Raw genomic sequence first — 27,854 nt, 5'->3', positions numbered from 1 at the left:
CGGGCGGGGGGACTCCCTGGGCCGCGCGCCCCCATTGTTTGCCTATCGCCCGGGCTGGCCGATCAGGCCACGCTCGCCCGTGCGCCCCTGGCCCTGCGCGCGGCTCCACGCGGAGCTCTGGGCGGCAGCGGGGCGGGGGGGGGGAGCCAGCCCGGCTGGGAGGTGCAGCTTCCTGCAGGGGCTTGGGGGACAAAGTACCCGGGACTCTGGGCCTGGGAGGCAGGGAGGCGGAAGAGAGGAAGAACCAGGGCAGATGGAGAACTTTGGCCGCAGCTGCCAGGTACTCAGGGTGGAACCAAGTGGGTAACGCGGTCGCTTTGCTTTTTTGTCTTGGCAGTGCCTCTGGAGCCAGCGTGGTGGCCATAGACAACAAGATCGAGCAGGCCATGGTGAGTGGTATCACTGCGTCATTCCCAGCCCCAGACCTAGCTGCTGCTTATGTAACTTGGGGCAGGACTGAGGGGGTGGGTGCAAAAGCCGTTTGCCAAGAGCCTGAGGAAGCCAAAAGCCTGCTTCCCCTCCCCTTGGAGGCTCTAGGTAGCGTCAGGTCAGAGGGGCAGCTTTTTAGGACATTTGCAGTCTGCCCTGGCTGGACCCCCTCCTCTCGCCATCAGTCTCTTTGCTGCAGCCTCTGGCTCACCCCTGGGCCGGTGGCAGGGCAGGGAGATCAGACACTCGCATTTGTCTGCAGCCCGCATTTGGCAGGGGCCGGAGCTCATTGGATGTGAGCACACTGCAGTGCCTCTGCAGAGCCTGGGCTGGGGTCAGGAGTTGGGAGGAAACAGGAAGCAAAGCACCCCACCCCTTCTCCCTCTCCTCACCAGGTAGAGGTCAGACTCCACTGAGCAGCCAAAATGGCTGCAGGGCTTGGGGCATCCAGACGTTAGCCACCACTTCTCTGTGCCCTGGCCCCCAGTGACACAGCCCCCTGCCCCAGCAGGGTCCTCGGATTCGGAGCGGATGCATCCATCCTGGCACCTTGCTCGGGGCCAGTGTCCTGTCGGGCCAGGCTGCCCCGCAGGTGCAACCCCAGCTCGGTGTACTGGGCCCTGTGGCGGGGACGAGGCTCCAGAAGAGCCAGTTCCGTCCTCTTGGGCAAGGTGTGTCCAGCAGACAGACCATATGGGGTGCCCCGCAGGTCCTCCCTGGGAGGTGGGCCAGCAACAGGGCCTTAGGTGGCAGTGGGGCTAGAGCCAGCCGCCGGCAACCGACCCGCAGAGGACTTCTAAGTGGCCGGCTTTGAGAGTCACTAGAAACTTGCTGAGGGGGATCCTGTGCAGCTCAAAGCTGGGCTCCCAGCTCGGGCATGGCCCAGTCGCGCAGCTCTCCTGGGTGAGGCCAAAGCGCTTCGGAGGAACGGGGCCGAGGGGCCATCGTGCCGAGGGGAGGCCAGGGCTCGGTGGCCCAGGGGTCACCCCGATGGCAGGGTGACAGCGCCGCAGAGGGCCCGCGACAGCTACCGGATGGCTTTGTTGTGATTCCCCCTGTGGTAGGATCTGGTGAAGAATCATCTGATGTACGCGGTCAGAGAGGAGGTGGAGATCCTGAAGGAGCAGATCCGAGAGCTGGTAGAGAAGAACTCCCGGCTGGAGCGCGAGAACACGCTCTTGAAGACCCTGGCGAGCCCAGAGCAGCTGGAGAAGTTTCAGTCCCGTCTGAGCCCCGAGGAGCCGGTTCCCGAAACCCCGCAAGCGCCCGAGGCCCCCGGTGGTTCTGCGGTGTAAGTGGCTCTGTCCTTAGGGTGGGCAGAGCCACTAAACTTGTTCTACCTAGTTCTTTCCAGTTTGTTTTTGGTTCCCCAAGCGTCATCTCACGTGGAGAACTTTACACCTAGCATAGCTGGTGCCAAGAGATGTCCTAAGGACATGGCCGCCTGGGTCCACTCCAGTGACAGACCCCTGACAAAGAGCAGGTCTCTGGAGACTGAGTTGCATGGGGCCTCGTCACCCCCCGGCCAGTGAGCCTCTCATGCCAGCGTGCCCTGGGGGCTCCCAGGGCCTGGGCAACTTAGCTGCAACTGGCAAAGGAGAAAGGTAGTGTGAGATGTTAAGCCAGTTTACTTCAGAAAGCATTAGGGGTCTGTTTTTTTTCATTTCCATGGACATCTTCAGCAGCTTCACCTGACAGCGACTGTTTCTATGAAGAAGCCACTTGTGTTTTGAGCAGAGGCAACCTCTCTCTCCTCTCCTGCCTGGCCAAGGCAGGGCCACAGATAGGAGAGATTGAGCCAAGTCAGCCTTCTGTTGGTTAATATGGTCTAATGCATGGCTTTGTGCACAGCCCAGTGTGGGATTACGGCTTTGGGATGACCGCTTACAAAGTTCTGTTTGGTTAGTGTTGGCATAGTTTTCTATATAGCCATACATGCACATATAAACCTGTAGGGCTAGATCTATATCTTAGTGTAGCGATGGATACATATACACATACACCTGTGTGCTGAGGGCCCTAACCGGCTTTGGGGGTATCAACGGGTCCCTTGTCTCTTCAGGCTAATTCTTTGACTGTGTTCATTCACCAACTTGATCCAGTTTGTCCTTTATGTTAAGTAAGACGACAGAGTTAAGACGACAGAGTAAAGGCGGGAAGGGGGCCAGCCTCTGAATGCGGCCATGGATGCCTTGCTGCTTCAGCCCTTGTCCCATCTGTCCCCTGAAGACATGGGAGGTCCCCTTTCCGATGCCAAACCCACCATTCACTGGTGCTGACTACATAGAATGGGGTTGAGAGAAGATCAGCCGGGGACTTCACATTGTCATGCAAAAATGTTTGTTCTTTATGTTTGTGGAAAACTCTCAAGTGAACTGAATGATTGGCTTGCTGGTGTCCCCTTGTGCACAAGGGATGGCCAAGGGGATGGCTTTGACCCAACGGTGCCTGGGTGATGTGCTCAGGGAGCTTGTGTCTAGGGGGGTTCTGTGGCAGTGAACACCTTCCACTTTCTGACACCTTATCCTGATGTTATGTCTCCAGGATTTGGATTTGGATTTTTCAAATGTAGCTTGAAGTTTCAATAAACTTTGCTCTTTTTTTTTCTAAAAATAAACCTGGCGTCTGAGTATAAATGGAGTGGGTGGCTGGGGGCGCTGTTTCTGCGACTCCCTGAACATTGTTGAGCACCCCCTAAGTGGCAGTCCAGTGCTACGTCCTTGATCCGGCGTAACTGTCAAAATACCTCCATTGTACAGGTGAGGAGACAGGCTCGGCCAGTGTAAGTAACTTACCCAGAGTCACATGGCTATTATCGCGAATTCGGACTCCACCCCACGTCTGTCCCTCTGTGCTGCTCCTGCTTTCGTTAGACTGCTTCAGAGTGAGTGGAGAGGTGACCCGTAAAACATAACCTCAGCTTGAGGGGCCAATTTGGGAGGAAGGAGACCCCAAGGAGGCCCAGAAGAAAAGGGCAGGGTATCCATGTGAGGGAACCAAATAAACACGAGTGGGGCTCTTCCCTCTTCTGAAAACATCGGGATCACTTCGTACATCCTCCTTAATACCAATCCACATGAGACCCTTGACCTTGGCAAAGGAGCTAAGAGGACCCTCATGGGAAAAGGACACGGAATGTATGCCGTGCCCAAACCGAACACCCCCATCCCCCCAGGAAAGGTGCCCTGGATCCCTGCTGATGTACTTGTCGCTGCTGACAGTTGGCTCACAAACCTTACCAGCTGTGTGGCATGGCCAGGGCTGAGGCTCCTGACTCCACTTCCTTCCTCTGGCTCCCTTTGAGGTCCGTTCTCACCCGTCACCCTTTCCCTGGCCCCAGGTCTCTGGCATCCGGAGTCCTGCCGTTTCCCCGCTTCTATTGATGGGCATTCCATGTCCCCTGTACTGTGTACTGTGCTCTGCTGTGTCTCCTGGGAACGATCCCCTTCCATCCCGGCCTCTTACGGCATCTATGCCTATCCCTTTGCCCATGAAATGGAGCAGAACTCCCTGATTTTCCTGAGCCACAAACCTCAAGGACCAAGAGGCCTCGGCCCCCGCCCTTGTGCCAGTCGCTGGCCAAATACATTCAAAATGCCACGCTTCCTTTGCTGTCCAGGTCAGACGTGATGGCCTGTTCCTTTCCAGTCGCCAGAACTCTCCTTCAGAACGTGACAAACCCCGGCTTGCTGGCCTCTCAAATCCCAATTGCCCCACCTGCTCCTAACCTCTCTACTCCCGATGCCAAGGTCATTGTCTGGCTGGCCCATTTGACCAGCGCATGCACATTTCGCAGCTGCCAGAACAAACTGGACCAGGCAGCCGCCCGACCCACACGCCGCTCTCCCCAGTTCCCGAGCCCCTCCCCCCACGAAGCGCCGAGGGACTTTTTGACTCTTCAGTTCATCTGGAGACTTCCCACACCCACTTTGCAGCCAAACAAGAACCCACAGTTGCAAAAAAAACAAACCCAGAAGATGGCTCAGCAAACCCTCGGCCCTCTCTGGTCATCCAGCCCTTCCCTGCAAGAAAGGGGAAAAAAATTGGCCCGCGGTCCCATAGTGGGAAAGAGAGAACAGCTTTGTTTCCTAGGCAACCGCGACTAAACAGAGACAAACACTACAGCTTCTGAGGCCACAGTGGTTGCTAGACTAGATAAGAGGAACTTTGTGGCTGTTAGTCACATCCAGGAGCAGCACTTTTTTGTTGTTCCACAGAAAACCAAGTAGGGGTGGGGAAAGGCAAAAAGAACATGCTGCTCCTGGAAGGAGCTTCACGGGCTTTGGGGTTCGGGGCTCAGCTGGTCCAGCTGGACCCAGAACAAGGGAAAGAACCGGAGGAACAGCAGTGCTAATGCTCCCCTGCCTGGGCCTGCCTCCTTTCCACGAACCCTCCTATCTCTTATCTCATCTGATCCCCACGGCTGCCCTCCCCATGCTGCTCCATGCCCTTGCTCGTGAATGTGGAACATTCTGTTTCTTGACCTTAGAAAAAGAGGCAGTTATGATTTACGTCCATTTGGCAGACAGGGAAACTGAGAGCCAGAGAGCTTGGTGTTCCTCCCCCAGCTCCCATGTACCCCACGGGCCAGTGGTTCCCGGCCTCTGTGACAGCACGGACCCTTGGAAAATGTCAAAAATATGCTCGGACTTCCCCCAACCCAACAGTAGTTGAACTTTTAGCATTCATTGAGACACAGAGAGAGAGGAGAACACATGATGACAAACAGTGACTGAATTCAGTGGCGCTTTTAAAGGAATTCATTGTATTTGCCACAAAAGCAGAGAGGTGGGTTTGAAAAGTAGAACAGAAATGCGGGCGGTAGATTATTTACAGACAAGGACTACTGGGGTACAAGGTGCAAAGCTCTCCGGCTGGGAACCACCACAGGAAAGGCTTTCCTGGTTGGGCTCCTAGAAGGAACCCAGGGGGCAAGCCAATCAGGAAGCTGGGCAGTTGGAACTGCGGTGTAGGGAGGATTCTAGAAAGATCATAGGAAAGAAGTCCCACAACCCGCTGTCCCTTTAGGCTATTCTGAAGTGGCCCTAACATCATCGTACATATTCTGGAACAATCTCTTGCTTTCAAATCTCACCCCCTCTCCTCCTAGTTGGTTAGAAATTAATGAACATAACTAGAGCTTTGTAGACAGCCCAGTTCCTCAGGTCATCTCATGCAGAGAAGTTCACTGGAACCCAAATACTTAATATTTAACCACCTCTGCTAGATCAGGCAAGGTTTGACAGAGAACTCCTAGAATAATAGCGAACACTTCCATGGCCCGCACTTTGGCCCAGACACCATTCTAAGCCCTTTGACATACATCACCCCTTTGAATCCTTTCCACAAACCTGTGAGCATGTACCGTTAAGATCCCCGTTTTGCAGATAGGAAAATGAAAACCCTAAGGCAGGAAAAGGGAAGCGACTTGCCCGCCGATGTCATAGCGCCAATGATGGCAGAGCCAGGATTGGCAGGGAGGGGAGACAGATACATTGAGAAACGGGCCGAAGAATCTCCACAGTTTTCAGAATTACTCCTGTGCAAGCAGAAGTGTTTCAGGGACGGGTAGAAAGGAGACCACCCCAAAGTAACGGAGGGGCTGATGTAAGATTAAACATGACCTTTGGGCCTCCGTAGGGGAATGGGATCGAACGGGGAATGGGGAAAGAGGGAGGATGGGAGGCCAGCTTGGCTGGCTCCCCGCCAAATGAATTGAGATAAGATCTAATAGGTCTGAGGGAGCCATGGAAGGCTTCTAAGCAGGGCAGTGATGTGATGTCAAAGACATGTGCAGAAGATGGCTGGCAGCTGGAGAGGCTGCAGCCGAGAAAGGCTAGCCGAAGGCAGGCCAGCTGTTGCTCTAATCCAGGTGTGAGGTGATGAGGGCCAGCCTCGGGCAGGGACAGGGGTCCTGGAAAGGAGACAAAGGGACAAAACCAAGAGACACCGAAAGGGAGCGTTTCTCTAAGGGAGGACCGCAACCCATCCGGAGGAGGTAGGTGGGGAAGCTGCTTTCAATGCAGACCCCTGCCCCGCTCCCAGACTAAAGGGGAGTGGCGCTTGGGAGCTGATCACTCTCCTGGTGATGCTGGCGGATGTGAACTTTTGAAGCACAAAGTGAAACATCAGCACGACCTGGTCACAGAGCAAGTCCCGGAACAGAGAGTTAAGGAGCCATGGGTCAAGGATCACTGAGAGTTTGTTTTGTTTGGTGCTGTTGTTTTTAATCGTGGCACCACCATCCGCCTCCGGAGCCTTTTCAGCTTCCCAGACAGAAACTCTGGACCCCTTAAACACTGAGTCCCCATTCCCCCCCGCCCACACCAGCCTCTGGTGACCCGACAGATCTGAGTCTGGAGGACTGAGACTCTGGACAGACGGACAGACAGACACACTGAAGGAAACGGGTGTAGGAACAGGGCTGCGGATTTTCAGAGGGGAGATGAATGCCAAATTTGATTTGCAGCCCAGCTCAACGTATTTCCATATGGAAATAGCCCGAAACCAGCTGTGGAACATAATGCGAAGTCCAGGGCTAGGGCAGCTGGAGCGCCACCCGCGGTGGTGTCTGTGGGTCACAGGAGCGGCAGCGATGATGTGAGAGGACCCGCGCCCCCGGAAGTGGGTGCAGAGGAGGCCAGGCAGAGGCTTAGAGCCACACCTTGGAGGCCGCCCCCAGAGAGGCCCCGTGAGGGAGGAGGAAGGGCCAACTGGGGTGGTGTCAGAGAAAGAGACAGGAAACACCCCCCCCAAGGGAACACTGAGGTCTGTGATCTCTCCGTTTTTATCCTTTGGTCCATTTTTTTTTTGACGTTTCCTCTTCAGAATCCTTCTCAAGGCCCACCACCTGTTAAAATAAACTAGTCCCTAAAGGTCTCTTTGGGGTAGCTGAGTTATTCTAAGAAGAGGAGTCAGGAGTCCTGGGGTATAGTCCTGGTCTTTGGCCAACAAGCTGTGTGACCTGGGGCAAGTCACTGGTGTTGCCAGACCTGTTTTCCCACGTGCAAAACAAAATGATTACCCAGGATCATTTCTAAGCCCTCTGCTTAGTAAGTAACCCAGGCCAGGAAGGGCCAGCCCGTTACCATGAGACTTCTACACATTACCTCTTTGCTCTAGGCCTCAGTTTCCCTTCCAGCCCCCAGATTCTGTTCATCCTCATATATGAGTTCTGATCAGGTTGCTGGAGAAATATCCGCCTTTAAAAATCAACGCATGGCAGGGTGCCTAGCTGGGTCAGTCAGTAAAGCATGTGACTCTTGGTCTCGGGGTCGCAAGTTCAAGCCCCACGTTAGGCATGGGACCTACATAAAAAAATAAATAAATAAAAAGTAAAAATCAACCCATGGCTCAGTGCCCCAATACCCCATGTAATTTAGTAGAGCAGGGAGTCACCTACAGCCTTATCCCAACCTTTCTCATTTCACGAAGCCCTTCTGATTGTCCGTATTGTGACAACACACAAGCTCTGAGTCACCAGACTCAAATGGGAGAGGGTGGGTGAGTTGCACGGGAGGACGTCTTTGGATCGGCACAGGAATAGGGTCGCCTCTGAAAGACTTGTGTCCGATGTAGATAACTGGGGCGAGCAGGAAGGGAAGGAAAAAGAGGTAAGTCAGAGTGGGTGGGCGAAGGAGAACAAGAACTAGAAGAGGAGGACTGTGAACAAAGAAGAAGGGTGGCCCCAGCCTATTGGACCTTCCCCTGCTGTTTTGTTCTTGTTCCCCTGATGAGCTTCCTGCTGCCACCACCTAAGAGAAAACAAAACAAATTCTCTACCAAAGACTGACTGTGTGGGTCCTGAAGTGCCCCAAACATCTCATCTTTGCTGCTTACTGCCATCCAGAACCCAGGCATTTCAGGTACAAAACTAACCTACTCATGATGGAGAAGCATCTTGAGGCAACAAGCGATGTCCCAGCGAGTTCAGTAACACCTGGGATAAGAGAATAGAGTAGTATGCCATTAGGTCTGGAGGGGGCTGTCCCAACCTCCTCACCCCCAGAGGAGGACCCGGAAGCCCATAGAGAGAAACAGCCTTGTCCCAGCAACTCACACGGTTGGCAGTAGGGCCAGAATGAGTCCCCTAGTGTTACAGATCAACCCTCTCACTCTGGGCCTCAGTGTCCCCATCTATAAAATGAGGAATTGGACCAGAGCAATAGTTCTTTTTTTTTAAGATTTATTTATTTTATTTTAGAGAGAGAGAAAGCACAAGCAGGAGGGGCCGAGGGAGAAAAGAGAGAGAGAATCTCAAGCAGACTCCCTGCTGAGCGTGGAACCCGATGTGGGGCTCGATCCCACGAGATCCCACAACCGTGAGATCATGACCTGAGCAGAAACCAAGAGTTGGACGCTTAAGCCACTGTGCCACCCTCGGGCCCCATCAGGGCAATAGTTCTTAACCTTGGCTGTACCTCGAACTCACCTGCCAAGAGTTTTAATGCAACCTGATGCCTCAGCCTAATCCCCAGAAATGTCGAGAAAATGGGTCTGGGATTAGAATTTGTGCCTAGGCAATTTAACGCTCCCCGGGTGATTCTTGGATGATCGGTGAAGATTGCTTCAATCTTGACATCTGGATCCATTCATTCAACAAACATTGGTACCTACTGTGGGCCAGGTACTCTGCTAGGCACAGACCAGGTCAGACACGGACTTGGTGCTACTGGAGCCCATTTCATGTTTCCATATGGAGAGAGCTGATGAGACAGGCTGCTTCAGGCTTAATAAAGGTGGTATTCTTCTCTCCCGTCTGACGTGTGTGTGTGTGTGTGTGTGTGTGTGTGTGTGTGTGTGTGGTGTCTCGACTAATTGTGATTGCAGGCGGAAGAGAAGGGGTGCTATTCATCAGCTTCCTCAAACTGTAAAACATTCTGTTGGAGAGGACGGGCAGTATACAAATAGTTCTACCATCCCTTCTCAGTCACCTCTGCGCGCTTCTCCTCCTCTACCTGTGGGAGCACCTCTGGGCTCCGCTCCGCCCCCTCTGCAGTCTTTCTGTGGTCGAGGCCACCCACTTTCAAGGTCTTAAGCAACATCACCGTCCTAATGACTCCCAAATTTACATTTCCAGTCCTCAACATTTCCCTGGGCTCCAGTCTCAAATATCCAGCTGTCTCCTGCACAGCTCCCTTTGTAAGTTTCACCAGCCCCCCCATTTGTATGTTTCACGAGTAAATCAAGATCCCAGGATGGAAGTCTTAACTCCCCCTCCCCTACTGGTCCCACCTCAGTGTAAGGCACCACCATCCATCCACAGCTGTTCAAACCAGAACCCTTGATTCCTCCCTCCCCCTCAGCTCCCACATCCAGTCTTTTGCCCATTTGGTCTGCTCGACCTTCAATAGTTGCACCCCCAAATGCCTCTATTTCTTTCCAGCCCTGTTCCCACTACCCAGGCGAAGCCACCCTCATCTTTCACATGGGCTCCCTGTCCCACATGGGCAAAAGTCTCACACACTGGACTCCCGGCTTGCCCAGTGGACCTTGTCCAAGTCCACACAGCAGCCAGAGTGACTTTCTTAATGCGAAATCAGATCCTTGTGTTCCCTTGCTTGAGGTTTATCAAAGGCTTATCATGGCACTTAGGATAAAGTCCAAACTCCCTCCCACGGCCGGGGACTGCCTATGTGATCTGGCCTCTGCTCACCTCTCAGGCCTTTTCGCGTGTCACTCCCCTGCTCTTGCCAAGCTCCAGCCCCACCAAGCTTCTTTCATTCCTTAAACAGCCCTCGGAGCCTTTGTACACGTGGGTCCCTCAGTCCAGAATGCCCCCACCAGCACCGCCACCCCGGTCTCGGAATGGCCATTTGTTCCTATCCGCTTTTGCCCATAACCCTGTCTAAAGAAATTCCCCTCATTGTTTCTTTCCCTGAGTTTATCCCAGATTGTAATGACTAATTCACATATTTCTGTTTGTGGTTTCTACCTTACTGCACTTGGAAGCTCCTCGAGGGCACCCCTGTTTTGCTCACGGCTACAACCCCAGGATCGAGCACAGTACCTGACACAGACTGATTAATAGATAAATTTATTTGAGTTTCAGATATTGTGGCAGGTGATGGTGGGGTGGGGAAGAAATCTGGATGGGAATGGGCGGGGGGAGTTTTCCCAAAGTCTTTCAAATCATACAAGTAAATGGCCTGTTGATTACGTCAATTACGAAAGCGATGAATTATCTATTCTTCTAATAATTTTTTTTTTAAAGATTTTATTTATCCATTTGACGGAGATAGAGACAGCCAGCGAGAGAGGGAAGACAAGCAGGGGGAGTGGGAGAGGAAGAAGCAGGCTCACAGCGGAAGAGCCCGATGTGGGGCTCGATCCCACAACGCCGGAATCACGCCCTGAGCCGAAGGCAGACGCTTAACCGCTGTGCCACCCAGGCGCCCCTCTTCTAATAATTTTTAAATTGAACCTGTCCTATGCATCGGGCACTGGGCTAAGCACTGAGAATATTGGAGCAAATCTGAGAGATGTGATGTGGGCTCTCATGGGGCTTATTGTGAAGGGAAACTGCATACAGCCCAGTGGTGTTTCTATGCTTCTTGACTAAGAAAATCCCCACTGTGGGGGCGCCTGGGTGGCTCAGTGGGTTAAGCATCTGACTCTTGATTTCAACTCAGGTCATGATCTCAAGGGTTGTGAGATGGAGCCCCCCACTGGGCTCTGCACTCAGCATGGAGTCTGCTCGAGATTCTTTCCCTCTCTCTCCTTCTGCCCCTCCCCACCGCTCACACAATCTCTAGGAAGAAAGAAAGAAAGAAAAAGAAAAGAAAAAAGAAAATCTCCACTGTTTCTTTTAAGGTTTTCTACATGCTCACTTTTCTCCATATCCATATTTTAACCCATAAAACTCCACCCCATTATCTGGAGTGACTTCTCAAGCTACAGTTTCATTTAGGGAGCAGGTACAGTGTTACGATTAGCTCTGATTCCCATAACAGAAAAAAATACTAACAGTTGTTTTAAAAAGATAGAAGTGTAGGGGTGCCTAGGTGGCTCAGTCCTTAAACGTCTGCCTTCGGCTCAGGGCGTGATCCCGGGGTCCCTGCTCCCCTGGGAGCCTGCTTCTTCCTCTCCCACTCCCCTTTCTCGCTGGCTGGCTCTCTGTCAAATAAATAAATAAAATCTTTAAAAAAATTAAAAAGATAGAAGTTTATGTCTCCCATAAGAAAAGTCTGAAGACAGGCAGTCCAGGGTTGACAAGGTGACTCTAAAGTCACCAGAGACCTAAACTTTTTCCAAGCTGCTGTCCCACCCTGTTTAGCATGTTGCCTCATTGCCTATGAGGGCAGCTCAAGCTCTGGCTGTTGTATCCACAATCCAGACAGCAAAAAGGAGGAAGGGGAAGAAAAATCACTCCTTCAGTTTGAGGAAGCTTCTGAGAAATACCACACAACACTTCTGCTTATCATCTCCTTGGCCAGAATTTCGTCTGGTCACTCCTCCTGAGGCAGCCTTTCTTTAACTGGGCACATTGCCATCCCCAAACAAATCCAAGTTTCTGTTTTTAAGGAAGAGAAGAAGGGATGTTGGAGGAAGCAACCAGCGGTTTCTTCCCTAAGAGTGTGGATGTACTGAGAGGTGAGAAGGAGGGAGAAGAAAAGAGGAAGCAGGCATTGAAAATGCATCATAAAAGGCTCTGTCACTGTTGACTTCCACAAAAAGGGACGTGCCTACTGCTGTGGGCCCAAGCTGGCTGGCAGGCGTGGTCACCTGCCCTGGGAAAGGGGCGAGCAGAGTACACCCTTGGTTGGGGGGCGGGGTTCTGCGGCTGCAGAACAATTTTCCCAGAATCGTGCATCCAAGGTGGCCTCAGGAGGTGACCCAAGAGGCCTCTCACCAAACAGATTCCAGAAACTGGGAGCCCGGCCTAACCTCTTAAATGTCTTCATGGAGGTAAAAGGGATAATAATCCCTAAAATGGGCAGCCACAGGTCAAAATCTGGGGGTCCGATATCCAAAGTCAAAATTCCAGAGAATCTCCTTTCAGATTTTGGTGGCTGTCGAACTTGGGGCTGCAAGAGGCCTTGTAAGGCCTCCAGTCCAGGCTCATCCCACCAATCACCACCGTCTCCCACTCTTCCAACTCACACTCAGACAGGCTGCGTTGAGATGTTAATTTGAAGGGATTATTTTTGGGGCGCCTGGGTGGCTCAGATGGTTGAGCATCTGCCTTTAGCTCAGGTCATGATCCCAGGGTCCTGGGATCCAGTCCCACGGCCAGCTCCCTGCTCAGCGGGGAGCCTGCTTCTCCCTCTCCCTCTACTGTTCCCCCTGCTTGTGCTCTCTCGCTCTCTGTCAAATAAATCAATAAAATCTTTTTTAAAAAATGAAGTCTATTGAAGAAGTTATTTTCTATGGGAATGTAGCTTTTCGCAGACCAAAAAGATCTTTGTGGGTAAAAATTACCCAGTTTACACCGGTTCCCCAAACCTGGGAATACAGGATCTGTTCCGATGGTCTCCAAACTTGCTGGAGAGCAGTTGGTAACCCTATGAAGAATGACACAGACAACTAAAGGTCACCGAAGGACAGATTGCTCACTGTAAGCCCCTTCTTTTCACCCCAACGGCATTCATAGTATCTCAGCGGCTTCTGCCTTGCAGAGGGCCAAGGATGGGTTTCTCTTGGCAAAAAGGCAAGGGGTCCTTTAGAACGTTGGTCCTAGGGGCTCCCGATTGAATTCTTCAACAAGAGTTTCCTTAGAAGGTCCTACTGCTTCATTGCCTTCAATCTCCCCCTCAAGTCTGTGAAATGGGACAGCAGGGCACTGTTACTAATTGCTGGGGGAAACTAAAACTTAAAACACTTTTCCTGACACTGGGCAGGGCCCATTCTGGTGCCAAGTCGAGCTATGGAAGTCTGTCACCTGACCCTGCCCATCCAGTGAGAAAGAATTCCTCAAGCAGAACATAACTCCTGTCCCTCCCACAAATGCTGAGCATTCTGTTTTTTTGCCCTTAGAAAGAAACTGGTACATAACTGCCTTCTTTTCTCGTCACACACCCCCTTCTCTGCAAAACTGAGGAACTGGGTCACATTACCTAAGTCTATGTGGCTTTGGAGGGCTCAGCATCCAGCCTCAAATGGTGGTCAGATACACATGTTGGAGCACGGCCTGTGCCCTCCTGGGTGACAAAAGCAAGTCGTTGTGTTCCAAAGTTTGGCAAGTTGTTTTTCCATACACTTCTGATCATCTTAACCCATGTGACCTATTTGCGTTTCTCTCCTAGAGAGGCCTTAAGTTTTTTGGGGAGTATGTAAAACTAGCCCAGACAGGCACCCCGTTAAGGTATGGGAAGGGGTAAGTTCCCAGAAACCCCTGCCATCAAAGTACGAAGGCAAACCCCTTCTGTAGACTCAGTAATCCGGTCATCCGTGTGTTCATTCAACAAGCAATAAAGAATCTGTTACGTGCCGGGCTCTCTGATAAAGGCTGTTGAGCTCACGGAGTCTGCATTCTAGTGGAGGGAGGAGGGGGAGGCAGTAAAAAAACAAACAAGAACGGGGCACCTGGGTGGCTCAGTCGGCCAAGCACCTGACTCTTGATCTCACCTCAGGTCTTGATCTCAGGGGCATGAGTTCAAGCCCCACGCTGGGCGTGGAGGCTACTTTAAAGAAAAACAAGACAAACCAAAAAAACCATGAACAACATCAGATAGAGAGGAAGCTGAGACCAGGAGAGAGGAAGGAACTTGCCCAAGATCACACAGCCTGGGTCTTCTGACTCCCTGTCCTTTGTTTTTGCATTGAACAGACATTGAGCATTGAGCACTTACCATGTGCCAGGCACAGTGCTAGGCATTGAAGATATAAGATGAAGAAGACAGACAAGGTTCCTGTACTGACAGAGTTTAATAGTATAGGCAGGGAGACAAAACACAAATAAACACACAGAGAAAAACCACAGACACTTCTGGTTTCCAGTTCAGCATGTAAGGAGCTTAGAAGTCACCACTCCATCAAGTAATAAGTAAAAAGCTTAGATCCATAAGAGAGGTGAGGTCACAGGGCAAACTTCTGACTCGTCTCCAGAACTGGGGAGACCGACAAGGAGATGCAAAGAATCACAACCGAAAGCCAAAGTCCTGAAGCAGAAACCTCTGTGGGAACCAGCACTGGCATAGGAAAACCTAAACTATTAACTGAAGAATTGCTAGTGGCTCCGTGTAGACAAGCCTTAGATTTAAAATAAAAAAATCTAAGCTTCCACTTTAGGAAAATAGAAAAAGAAGAGCCAGTTAAAGACAAAGTATGCAGAAGAAAATAAGGAGTTAAAAAAACAGAGCAGAAATTAATGAAATTGAAAACAGGAAATCAATAGAAATGATCAACAAAACTAAAAGCTGGTTCTTTGAAAAGATCATTAAAGGGGTGCCTGGGTGGCTCCATCGGTGAAGTATCTGCTTTCAGCTCAGGTCATGATCTCAGGGTCCTGGGATCGAGCCCCTTGTCGGGCTCCCTGCTGCTCCTCCTTCTCCCTCTGCCCCTCCCCTCACTCATGCGCTCGAGCGTCTCTCGCTCAAATAAATAAATAAAATCTTCAAAAAAAATAAAAATAAAAACAAATAAAAGATCATCAAAATCTCTAGGTCTCTAGCCAGGCTAAGAAAAAAAGAAGGCATAAATTACTAATATCAGAAATGAAAGAGGAGCCACCGCTACAGAGCCCATGGACATTACAAGGATGTTATAGGGATATTATGAACAATTTTGTGACCCAAATTTGATGACCTAGATAAATGGACAAATTCCTTAAAAGACAGTCTTCCAAAATTCACACAACATGAAATAGACAATCCGAATAGGCCTATAGCTATCAAAGAAATTGAATCAATAGTTAACAGCCTTCCAAAAACAGAAAGCACCAGGCCCAAATGGGCTCACTGGGGAATTCTATCAAACATTCAAGGAAGAAATGACTGATAAGCTGAACTTCATTAAAATTAAAAACTTCTGAATTTAAAACTTCTGTTCTATGAAAGACACTATCAAGATAATGAGAAGCTAAGCCACAAGTTGGGAGAAAATATTTGCAAAAGACACATCTATCTGATAAAGGAGAGTTACCCAAACTATACAAAGCCCTCTTAAAACTCAACAATAAGAAAAGGAACAACCCGATTTTAAAATGGGCAAAAGACCTGGACAGACAAAAGACAGATGGCAGGGAAGCATATGAAAAAACAGTCAACATCGTATGTCATTAGGGAAATGCAAATGGAAACAACAATGGGATCCTATTACGTATCTTTTAGAATGGCCAAAGTGGAAAACCCTGACAAGGCCAAATGCTGGTGAGGATGTGAAGCCGCGGGAACGTTCATTCATTGCTGGTGGGAACGCAAAATGGTACGGCCACTTCAGAAAACAGTTTGGCAGTCTTGTATAAAACTGGGCTTATACTTACCATATAATCCAGCAATCATGCTTCATGGTGTTTCCCCACATGAGACGAATACTTACGTCCACATAAAAATTTTGCACACGGATGTTTACAGCAGCTTTATTCATAACTGCCCAAACTTGGAAGCAACCAAGATGTCCTCCAGCAGATGAGTGGCAAAATAAACTGGTACATCCAGACAATGGGATATTATTCAGCACTAAAGGAAACGTGCTGTCCAGCCATGAAAAGACATGGGGTCATCTTAGTTCCATATTACGACATGAAAGAAGCCAATCTGAAAAGGCTACCTGCTGTATGGTTCCAATTATATGACATTCTGGAAAAGGCAAAACTATGGAGACAGTAGAAAGATCGGTGGATGCTAGGAGCTGAGGGGTGGGGGGATAAATTGGCGGAGTACAGAGGGTTTTTAGGGTAGTGAAAATATGCTGTATGATACTAGGACGGTGGACATGTGTAATTATATATTTGTCAGAACCCATAAAATGTACAGCTTTGGGTGATTACGATATGTCAACATAGATTCATCGATGGTAACAGATGTCGCGGTGGCGGAGGATGGCCATAGGGGAGGGGGTTGTGCATGAGGAGGGAAAGGGGATCTATGGGAGCTCTCTGTACTTCTGCTCAATTTTGCGTGAGCCTAAAACGGCTCTAAAAAAGAGAGTTGATTAATCAAAAAAAAAGAAAAGAAAAAAAGAAAAGGAATGTGGGGGTCACGGTTCCCTTAAAGATCATCTGTTCGGTCCACTTATTTGGCAGATGGGCCAGCTGAGGCCCTGAGAGCAGAAGGTCCTGTCCTAAAGTCACACAGCAAGCTCATAGCCAGAGCCTGGGCCCAAATTGAATGTTTTGCTTCTCTGTCCAATATATATATCACACAAGGGTCAGCACATTGTTTTTTTCAGTTAGACAATGACTTGCATGAGCTCTTCCGAAGCAGCTTAGAGGCTCTATTGTCTGCAAAGGGACAGAATGTCTTAGGCTGAAGTCCTTTGCCCTTAGAGCACACACGATGACCGATGACCGATGGGCCTCGGCTTCATACAAGATCAGCGCTGATGCCACACCCAGGCCTCACTTGGGCCCCACGTTCTGCTGAACCTTCAGGGCCATGGGGTGACCTCAGAGTTGTGAACCAGGAAAGGAGCCTGGGGCCTTTCTCCCTGTCCTGTTCTCAGCCTTCCAGCTTTTGGCCAAAGTCCAGAGCAGGAAAGAACAATTGGCAAACCCATTAATTAGGTCCTATTTATTCATGGCCAAGTTTCATACTCTGTTTTAAGGGAGATTTTTTACCTTGATTATTATCGGAGGCCCTCGTGCGTACATGCAACTGTGTTTGCATCTGTACAAACACATCTGAAGCGTGTACTGTTCGCATTTCACAGCGGGCAACCAGCGCCCACCATCCCCTCCAGACGCCTAGGACCGAAGCCCGGGATCTGGTTTGAGCTAGCACAGGGTTATGTCCACGCTCTGCAAGTTCGCAAAGAGCCCCTGTTCATGCATGGATAATTTGATCTTTACTGCTTCCTTCACATTAAAAATGATTTTATGAAGGTCACCTGGGTGGCTCAGTTGGTGAAGCGTCTGCCTTCGGCTCAGGTCATGATTCCGGGGTCCTGGGATCGAGCCCTGCATCGGGCTCCCTACTCAGCGGGGAGCCTGCTTCCCCCTCAACCCGCCGCTCCCCCTGCTCGTGCTCTTTCTCTTTCTCTCTGACCAATAAATAAATAAAGCTATAGAAAAAATGATTTCATGAGAAGTAAACCTTTGGACAGAGAAGTCTTCCTCCTCCTACTCAAGCCTAACCCATGTCCTGGGCCATCTCAGAAGAGGGGGGCCCACCCCACCCCATCTGACTCCACTGGATAATTCCTTTCTCCTCTGGGTTTTCAACCTTGGGTGTCTACTAACCCTCTGTAGCTCCAGTGGGCTCACTTGCCTGTTCTTCTCCAACCCTTCACCCTCCCCTTCCTCAGGTGCTGGCCCTCCTTGCTCCTGCCCTTCAGAGTGGAAGGTCCTTGAAGAAGAGCCCGCCCTCATTGACTGCACTCCCTCGCTTCCCCCACACTCCCCAGGCCTTGCAGTGTGGCTCCCCGCCCCACCAACAACCATCTCCTGGAAGATCAGAAGTCAACTTGGCCAGACCCCATGGCCACTTTGCAGCCTCAGGCCCTGCTGAGCACATTCCCCAGGCGACTGTCTTCCCCTGGGCCTTGGTGGCCCTCGGCTCTCCTAATTATTCTCGTTTTTAAAATTGTACCTAAAATTAATTCACTAACATAGAGTGCATTACTAGTTTCGGAGGTAGAGTTTAGTGGTTTATCAGGTGCATATGACACCAGTGCTTGTTCCATCACATGCCCTCCTCATGCCCATCACCCAGTTACCCCATCCCCCCACCCACCTCCCCTCCAGCTACCCTCAGTTTCTTTTCTAGAGTTAATAGTCTCTTATGGTTTGTCTTCTGTTTCTAGTAACACTCCTTCTAGCTACCTTTGCAGGGTCTTCCCCTTCTGCCCGTTTCACGTTAGCGTTCCCTAGGACTCTGTCCTTGGACCCCTTCTCTTCTCACTGTAGTACACACACTCTCCCGTGTTGGCCTCATCTTTTCAACGTCCACGTATACGGTCCTGCACCTGCAGTCCAGGCCCGGACCTCTTCCCTGAGCCCCTCAGCCATACATCCAACTTCTGGGTGCCCCACTGACACCTCACACTTGACACATCCAAGATAACCTACCACCTTCCCCACAAATTCTGCCCCTTCTCCTGTGTCCCCCATCTTGAGGAAGGGCTCCAACAGACACCCAGTAGCTTAGGCCAGAAATTGGGATTATCCCAGACTCCTTCCTCTTTCTCCTTCACACCCAATCTGCCAATTTGTTCCACCAGCTATCCCTTCAAAATAATCCAGAGCAGGACCACTCCTTTCTCCCCTCTAGTACTGCTGGCTTCCCTGCTTCCTCTCTCTCCCCTTCAGTCCATCCCCCACACTGTAGCCAGAGGGACTGATGCAGCATCAACTGGCCCAGATCATTCCTCAGCTCAAAATATTCCGGTGGCTTCTTGTCACTTGGAATAAAATTCAAACTGCTTACCGTTGCATAAAAGGAAATCCACATTCTGGTTCTTGCCTATCCTACCCGGCCTTCTGTCTCAGTCGTCACCCCAACCCCCGACACACACACACTTTACACTTTATTATTATTTTTAAAGATTTTATTTATTTATTTGTCAGAGAGAGAGAGAGAGCACAAGCAGGGCCAGCGGCAGGCAGAGGGGGAAACCAGCTCCCCACTGAGCAGGGAGCCCGATGCGGGACTTGATCCCAGGATACTGGGATCATGACCTGAGCTGAAGGCAGACGTTTAACCAACTAAGCCACCCAGGGGTCCCACACTTCACACTTTAAATACCAGACTGTCTCCCCTTTCTGGATCTTTGCTCCTTTGCTCATACCCATCCCCTCTACCTGGAACACTCTCCCAGCCAGTCTCACCAGCCAACCTGGTGACCACATACTCATCTTTCAAGATAGCAATAGACCTTTCCTGCTACTCCAGGCCGAATCTACCATTCCTTCCGCTATGTCCTCTATGGCACCCGTAAGCTACTGGCAGAAAATGCCTACGAAGCACCTATTATATTATGCTGTTCCCACCCACTCTCGTAGGTCGCACATTCTTTTAGTTTCCGGTTTATTCTTGTGTTTCTTTCTGTACATGTGAACAGGTGCATCTATATTTTCTTACTTTCCCTTTTTCTTACGCAGAAGGAAGCATACTACAGATAGGCTGTTTTTTCATTTTGCTTTTCTCCGCCCTCCCCCACAACATATCCTAGAAATCACTCCCTATCAGTTCATAGACAGCATCCTGATTCTTTTTTACAGAGGCACAGGACCTCATTCTGTGGCTGTACCCAAGCCTACACAACCAGTCCGTTATGTACGGACACGGGCACGTTCTAAATATTTTGCAATTATAAACAACGCTGTAACGAGTAACCTCATGCTTGTGCATGTCCATATTGCTGGAGGTGTATCACCAGGCTAAGTCCCTAAAACGGGGCTGGTGAGTCAAAAGATAAAGGCATACCTCACCTTGTGAGATATCATCAAACTCCCCTCCAAAGGGCTGCGCCAGTTTCTTTGTGCACCCATAATGTATAAGAGTCACGCTGGGCATTTTTGGAAGAGAGTTTTCTCAGGACATGAGCTCCATTTTCCAGCTGACCTGTCTTTGTGACCGATCCCTCCCGATGTGCACGAAGGCACCTCAGCCACTCAGCACACAACCCTTCCCCGTGAGAATTCCCCTCCTGGGTGGAGCAAGGGACACACCCAGCCCCACGTTGCTGGAAAAGCTCCTTGGTCTTCTGCCTTTCGCGGCCATGGTTGAGGAGAAACACTCCGCACATTATTCTGGCTTCAAGTGCACAAAGCGACAGGCCCATCAGAAGGTTCTTAATCAGGTGTTAATTAGCTTGAGGAACACAGGAGGAAGTGCAAGGAAGTTTAGTACTTTTCCAGGCTCACCAAGTACCAGTCTGGTTCGTTCAAAGGCCCCTAATGAGGACCGGCATCCATCCTGTAAATAAAGAAACAGTCCTATTGAGAAAAAATCATGATAAAAGTAATTTACTGCTTCAAGAATCACAAAGTGCATTCACACACACACACACACACACACACACACACACTATCTCATTTGATCCTTCCACTAGAAGCATCCACGCTAGAACAATTGCTTCCTTGGCCAATCTTTGATGTACGTTAAGTGGTTCGTGGACTTTAACTGTGATTTATCCACCCAGACTTCAAAGGGTTAATGAGTGCTGAACTCTGAACAACCTGAACTTCTGAAAGGCCTAGGGTTGGAGGAAGCCTGGGAGCAGGAAGTGGTCAGGAAGCCTAGTCAGCCTCAGGCTCGAATTTCCCTGACCGAGAGCCTCAGATGAATTATGGTGGAAAACCCCCAACTGTACTGTTTCGTCTCCCTTTAATTTAGGCATTTAATAAACAGATCGCATCGTTCTCCAGAAATGAAGAAGTTAATAATTCCCTTGGATGGAGAGTTCCAAGCAGCCCTTGCGGCTTTGTGCAGACCTTCAAAAGAACTTCTGCACACAGAGTCTGTGAAACTTTTTATGCTGGTCTATTAAATTTTCACTAGGCTCCCCTGCCCTCATTAATATCATTAGAGTATAGGCCCGCAAACTTGTCCAGTATTTGTCAGACATCCCAGAACCCATGGGAGGGCTCCGACACTATAAAGCAGGTGATGCCCTCCTGAGGCATTTCTCCTGCCAACTCTCCCAGCTGGCAGTGCCCTGCCCCTTCTCCCTGAGTGCCCAGGACCCCACACCATGGCACCATTGCCGGGAACGAAGCGAAAGAGACCTTCTCTCGATGCCTCAGCGCCCAGCAGCAAAGCGTCCACCTGCTTCTACCAGCACGTCATGTAAAACGGGGACACGAAATCATTTTCTCTCTTGGGCATACCATGCCTAGCTTGTCAGGACTTCAGGGCCAATTCAGACAGTATAGAGCCAGGGAAGTTGCTGCCTAAGGAAGCAGTTGTGAGTGTAGGATGTGGGGAGAGACAGACCCGAATTTCGAATTACGATCCTGGCTAGCTGTGTGTTCTTGGGGAAGTCACTTAACCTCTCTGAGCCTCATCTTCCTTATCTGTAAAGTCTATCTACCTCACAGGAGTTGCTGTGGGGATTAAATGAGATGAGGAATGTAAAATGCTTAGCCTGGTATCTGGTGGGTAACAGCTATTAGACTCCTAACATGTCACATCTAGAAGTGCCTTTATTTTTTATTTTTTTAAGTTTTTTTTTAAAAGCTTTTATGTATTTATTTGACAGAGAGAGAGAGAGCGCGCGCACAAGCAGGGGGGAGCAGCAGGCAGAGGAAGAAGCAGATTCCCCTTCAAGCTGGGAGCCCGATGCGGGGCTCAGTCCCAGGACCCTGAGATCACTGCCCGAGCCAAAGGCAGATGCTTAACCCACTGAGCCACCCAGGCACCCCTAGAAGTGCTTTTAAAGAGAATTTGCTCAGATCCCTCATGAGGGAATAGACCTAGAGGGAGGTTATCCAACTCGTTAATGAAAGAACCAAAATAGAAAAGTTTTCCTGACACTTTGCAATCCACTTGACGCTTCTCTTGCCCTGAGAACGGCACTCCCAAAGCAGACTAGGGAGGTGGTGAAGGGAGACCTGACCTGCTGGGACCCAGGTAGAAGAGATGGCAGATGTCGTCTGGGCTAGTGCCATGCTGAGTGGACATCAATGCCGACCAGCAAGTGAGGACTTGGGAGAGTCTTCCAGCCTAGAATTATTGTCGTGATTATCTACACCCAAGGCTATTTCAGGGAAGCCTGGCTTGACCATCCCTGTGGTGTCATTTCTCCCTAATTGGGCTTCAACAACGTCCTCCCCCCAAACGCAAACGTTTCCCTTTGGCCAGCAGAGCAGTCATCCTCCTTGGGCTGTGAGCAAGACGCCTCTCCCCAAGGCCTTTTGGGCCGGGTGGGGGGCAAGAGAGGGAAGGAACTTCTCTCCCCAGCTCACTTTGCAGGGGGAAGTTCTGCGGCTTTCACAAGGACAAGTGCATGGTGTGGGGGGGCGGGGGAGCAAGGGTGCTGTGGCTCTTGTGATTGGCCCGCCACGGAAGTGGTGTGTCAAATAGCAGCCAATTCCACGCGAGCTCCGGGCGGCCAGGCCCCGCCCCCCCTGACCTCACGTGGCCCTGCACGAGGTTGCTACTTGCCTGCTCTGGGACCCAGCAGCACTGGGAGTTCTGCCCAGCTCAGCACTTCGTTACACTGTGGAAGCAGGAAGGAACTGGCCAGTAAGTACTTAGCTCCTGGCTGAGCGACGGCTAGACTAAACAAGGCTGGGATGTGCAACCGAAGGCTGCACTCACCCCCGGGCGCTGGAGCTGCGGAGCCCTGCAGTAATGCATACCGGGGTCGCTTCATTTCCTTCCCACTCCGGACATCTGCGTCGGCTTCCAGAACCCCAGATGTGCCACGAGGCATCAGTGAATGCATCCAACCCGAATCCACTTAGCCTTCCCTGCATGGTTTTCTGTTAAACTCCCTCTTGTGGGAAAATGGGACCAGGAAGCAAGGTGACCTTGGGAACGTCATCCCCCTTCTCTGGGACTCAGTTTCCTAATCTGTAAAATGTGTGGGCTGATCGTGTACACCCAGTTCTCCACAGCTGTCATCCGAGGCCAACTCGCCCTCCTAACTTCCTGTTGTGTCCCCTTGCTTCCACTCGTGGCCCCCTTCAATCCATTACCAAAGCAGCAACCAGGGGACCCTAAAACACATATCAGATCTCCTTGGCTTGAAACCCCCGCCCATCCCACTTTAAATAAAATTCAAACCCCTTACTGTGATGCAAAAGGCCCCTACGGAGCTGCCTGGTCTCAGCTCCTGGCTTTCCCAGCCCTCACTCCCTCTGCTCCAGCCACACCAGCTTTCCTGCACGTTCCACAAACATGCCAAGCTTGTACCTGCCTCAGGTCCTACCCCCTGCCTGAGATGCTTTTACCCCAGCTTTTCGCCTGCTTAACTCCTGGTCCTGCCTGCTGCGGTCTTGGCTCAAGGTCACTTCCTGGGGTATAAACCCCTCCTTGAACAGCGTCCCCCATCCATTCCTGCCAGGCTAATTCAAGTTCTGTTGCTATATACACTTTCATTGGACACTGTTCTTTTCTTTCATAGCACTTCTCAGAGCTCTAATTATTTAATGTCTGCCTTCCCCACTAAACTGTAAGCTCTGTGAGGGGGAGAGCCTGGTCTGTCCCATTCACCATGTTCTTTTGGGGAACTGGTGCAGTGTCCAGTGCATCATGGGAAGAGCTCATTAAAAATTGGTTGGTTGAGGGCACCAGGGTGGCTCAGGCAGTTAAGCATCTGCCTTCGGCTTAGGTCTTGGTCCAGGGTCCTGGGAGCGAGTCCCATGTCAGGCTTCCTGCTCAGCAAGGAGTCTGCTTCTCCCTCTCCCTCTGCCCCTCTTCCCCGCTCATGCTCTTGCTCTCTCTCAAAAAAGTAAATACAAATCTTCAAAATATGTTTTAAAAAATTGGTTGGTTGAGGGGCACCTGGGTGGCTCAGTAGGTTAGGCATCCCACTCTTGATCTCGGCTTAGGTCTTTTTTTTTTTTTAAGATTTTATTTATTTATTTGACAGAGAGAGAGACAGCCAGCGAGAGAGGGAACACAAGCAGGGGAAGTGGGAGAGGGAGAAGCAGGCTCCCAGTGGAGCATGGAGCCCGATGCGGGGCTCGATCCCAGGGCCCCGGGATCATGCCCTGAGCCGAAGGCAGATGCTTAACGACTGAGCCACACAGGTGCCCCTCAGTTTAGGTCTTACTCTCAGGGTGGTGAGTTTAGGCCCTGTGTTGGGCTCCGTGCTGTTCCTGGAGACTACTTAAAAAAATTAGTTGGTTGAAGAATGAATGAATGAATAAAGGTCCCTGCCAGCTCTGGCTCTTTAGCCCTGTCACTGTGTTCCCACCCACTGGGGGGCTCTAACAGAGTGGTGTTGACCTATTGACCTCACTGTTAGGCAAGCCAGGAGGGCAAATCTGTCTCTGGAAGACTTGGAATGTGGTCACTCGTGAAGCCAAATGCAAGACTTCCATTTATGTTATTCATGCCCCTTGCCCCCTTCATTAGTGATTCAGTACTCCAAGTAGCTACTGGGCACCTACTGTATACCTGGCCCTGTCCTAGACGCCGCAGTCTAAAGGCATTCATCTGCCCAGACTTGGCCTGGGCTCTTCAAGAGCTTCCATGTAAACAGCCAACACCCCTGCTTATCAGCGCATCCGCCTGAGCTGAGCGCCTGGGAGGACAGAGGAAAGAGCAATTGAGCGCTGATTGTCCTGTGGAAATTTAGTGGGGGAAAAGGGGGGGAGCAGATTGTGCAAGACTGTAATCCAATTAGCGATTAGCAGTGGTGCTGGAGTGCCTTTCCTGATGGAAGGATGAGTATCAGGGAAGGCCGCTCATGTCATGTCACGTCATGTCATGGGGAGCACTTGGGGGAGGGCTCTCTGTCCATCAAGTGGCCACGGCGGGGGTGGGAGCTGCGTGCCGCAGTGGCAGGCTCATGAGCACCCCTAATCCACTTTTCGCTACAGTAGCTCTCACATTCTCAGGTCTCCGAATCACCCGGGAACTGCTGAAACAGGCAGAACTTCCTTCCTCCTACCCAGCCCTATAGGTGCGAGCTGAGCAGGTCAGGTATGGGTCTGGCCATCTGCATGTTTAACAAACACCCCCCCCATGTCATTCTGAGGCAGGCGTTCCCAAGAGAACACTCAGACGGACGCTGGTCCAGTGGACTGACAGGTGGCAGACGCAAATGGGAATTGAGGTGGACTTCGAGGGCATCCCCAGGACTCCATGCTGGATACCTTCACTGACTGACTGGGGGAGGGAGTGGGTTTGTAGGTGAGTGGCAGAGTTCTGTAAGGGTGGGGGTTACTGGTGTGAGAGAGGAGTCCTGAGCCCATGACAAGAGTCCTCAGGGCCTTGGTGACCATCTGTTCCCAAGTGTTCCCCTCCCCACACCAGACCGGAGGTCTCTTGTGTGCCCAGATGGTTTATGGGCCAGAGAGAAGAAACCAGGAGGGGGGTTTCCACAGGTGCGGGGGGGGCAGCAGAACCCCCAGGTCACTCCATGCCTCCAAACGGGGGTATCACTGGAAATAAGCACCCTGGGGGCCAGAGGACTAGCCTATCGGTGAGAGGGAGCCATAGAAGGAGTGGAGATGACAGGAATGCGTGCAGCCATCATTTCTTTTCCCCAAACAGCGGGGAGTCTGCCTCTCCCTCTCCCTCTGCCCCTCCCCCTGGCTAGGCTCTCTCCCTCTCTCTCTCAAATAAATAAATAAAATCTTTAAAAAAAAAGAATTTGGGAAATGGGATGTTGGATACGTTATAGCAGAGGTCATGCCTGTCAAAGCCAGAATCCAGAGTGCCATCCTAGACCCTTCCGTCTCTCCTCTCTCTTATTTACTCCCCCCAGGCAGTCTGGTTCCCTGAACCTCACCGATCCAACCTCCTGCCTGTCTGCTGACTCCAGCCCTCCTCCCCCGCCTGCCTGCTGCCATAGCGCCAGAGCTCCGTAACTCTTGCCTGGACCTCTGCAGAAGTTTCTTCACTGCTTGGGCCACACCTAGGCTTGCCTCACTCTGATCCGTTTCCCACACCGTGGCCAGACTGATGATGGCCTCTTATTTCTAAACAGCTTTATCATGGTATAGTTTGCATAACGTAAAACGCACCTATTTTAAGCATACAATCCAATGATTTTTGAATATTCATGGAGTTGTGTAACTGTTACCACAATCCAATTTTAGAACTTTCCATCACCCTGAAAAGTCCCTCGTGCCCATTAGCAATCACTTCCTGTTCCCACCCCCAGCCTCCGACAACCACTAATCTACTTTCTGTCTCTATGGATTTGCCGTTTCTGGGCATTTCATATAAATGGAATCATGCAATGTGTGGTCTCTTGTGTTTGGCTTTGATCGCCTCTCTTAACACAGAAACCGGCTCAGTTAAAACCCTTGAATGAGATGGTAACTGGCTGATGGATGTGTTAACTAGCCTTACTCTGGTCCTCATTTCACAATATATGTGTATCAAATCATCACACTGGGCACCTTCAATGCACACCACGCTGTATGTCGACGTTCTCTTCAAACCCTCTTGAACGGCTCCCCGTCAGTCATCCGCCATCCAAACATCTCCTGTGACTGTTCAAGGTCCTCCTGTGGTTCCCGAAGACACACCACACCACGGTCTCTCTTGCCTCCACGCATGTGTCACTGTGGTTCCCCTGCCAGGAGTGCCCTCGGCCTGCCCTGAAGCAGGCATGACCTCTGCTATAGAGTATCCAACATCCCATTTCCCAAATTCTTTTTTTTTAAGATTTTATTTATGTATTTGAGAGAAAGAGGGAGAGAGCCTAGCCAGGGGGAGGGGCAGACTCCCCGCTGAGCAGGGAGCCAATGCCAGCCCGATCCAGGAACCCCGGGATCACGACCTGAGCCAAAGGCAGACGCTTAACCCACTGAGCCACCCAGGCGCCCCTCCGCCATTTCCCAAATTCTGTTCATCCCTTCCACTTCTGTAAGCCCGTCGCACCCTGTACGTGCTTTATTCACTGCACGACTCACGTTGCAGTGTAAGTACCCATATACACTGGAACTCCCTAGCTAGACTGTGAGTTCTATGAGGGCACTGGAAACAGATATCCTTACCTTAGAAGCAGATCCTGGTTCAGAATGGGCGCTCAATAAATGTGTATTCAACCAAAAAGAACTACTCGAGGTTCGGTCCAGAAATTGCCCTTTAGGAGCTCAGTCTGGTGAGAGAGTAAATGAACCATTGATCTTCCAGCCAACATTGACTGAGGCCCCACAACCCAATAGTGGGAGGGGGGAGGGAACAAAAAGGATGAGGCATCATGCCTCGTGGGACAGTCGAAGAGAAGACATGCTCTCCACACATCAGCAGGTTGTCCTGTGAAACATGACACCCCCAAATGTTAGGTGGTGGGATGGTGGGATGTGTCATGAGCCCAGAAGAGAGGGGAATGACTGCTGTTGGGACACCGAGAAAAAGCATCATGGAGGAAATTGAGGGCGGGCAAGGTTTAGAACAGAGGTGGAAAATGTAAATCGCTTATTGTTTTGTTTTTCAAGTAGGCTCGATGCTCGGCTCAGGACCCTGAGATCAAGACCTGAGCTGAGATCAAGAGTCAGATGCCTAACCCACTGAGCCACCCAGGCACCCCTGGAAATAGCATTATTGGATGGCAGTGAGAGAATGGCCCGGCAACATCTTGGGGCAGAGGGGTGGATGGTTTGGAAGAGGGAGGGCCTGGGGACAAAGGACTCAGTTTGGGTGCTGGTGACTCCTCCCAAGAGACGGTAAGGATCTGAAGTACAGATATTATCAGGA

The 27,854-nt window shown here is 50.8% G+C and overlaps 1 protein-coding gene across 2 annotated transcripts in view; it reads left to right on the top strand.

The window, feature by feature from the left end:
- The window catches only part of TSC22D3 (TSC22 domain family member 3), a 60,971-nt gene extending 57,925 nt beyond the window's left edge, over positions 1–3,046 (top strand). Inside the window, exons 2-3 of one of the 2 annotated variants that reach the window (XM_034648833.1) lie at positions 338–389; positions 1,494–3,046. In XM_034648833.1, the coding sequence (XP_034504724.1) occupies positions 338–389; positions 1,494–1,724 (283 nt within the window). In that variant the 3' untranslated portion in view covers positions 1,725–3,046. The remainder of the gene's footprint in view (positions 1–337; positions 390–1,493) is intronic. The other variant, XM_011229125.3, reaches the window with a different exon arrangement.
- The last annotated feature ends 24,808 nt before the right edge of the window (positions 3,047–27,854 follow it).

The sequence above is a fragment of the Ailuropoda melanoleuca genome, chromosome X, assembly GCF_002007445.2.
Source record: "Ailuropoda melanoleuca isolate Jingjing chromosome X, ASM200744v2, whole genome shotgun sequence".
Taxonomy (NCBI): Eukaryota; Metazoa; Chordata; class Mammalia; order Carnivora; family Ursidae; genus Ailuropoda; species Ailuropoda melanoleuca.
This window is presented reverse-complemented; position numbering and strand designations above follow the sequence as displayed.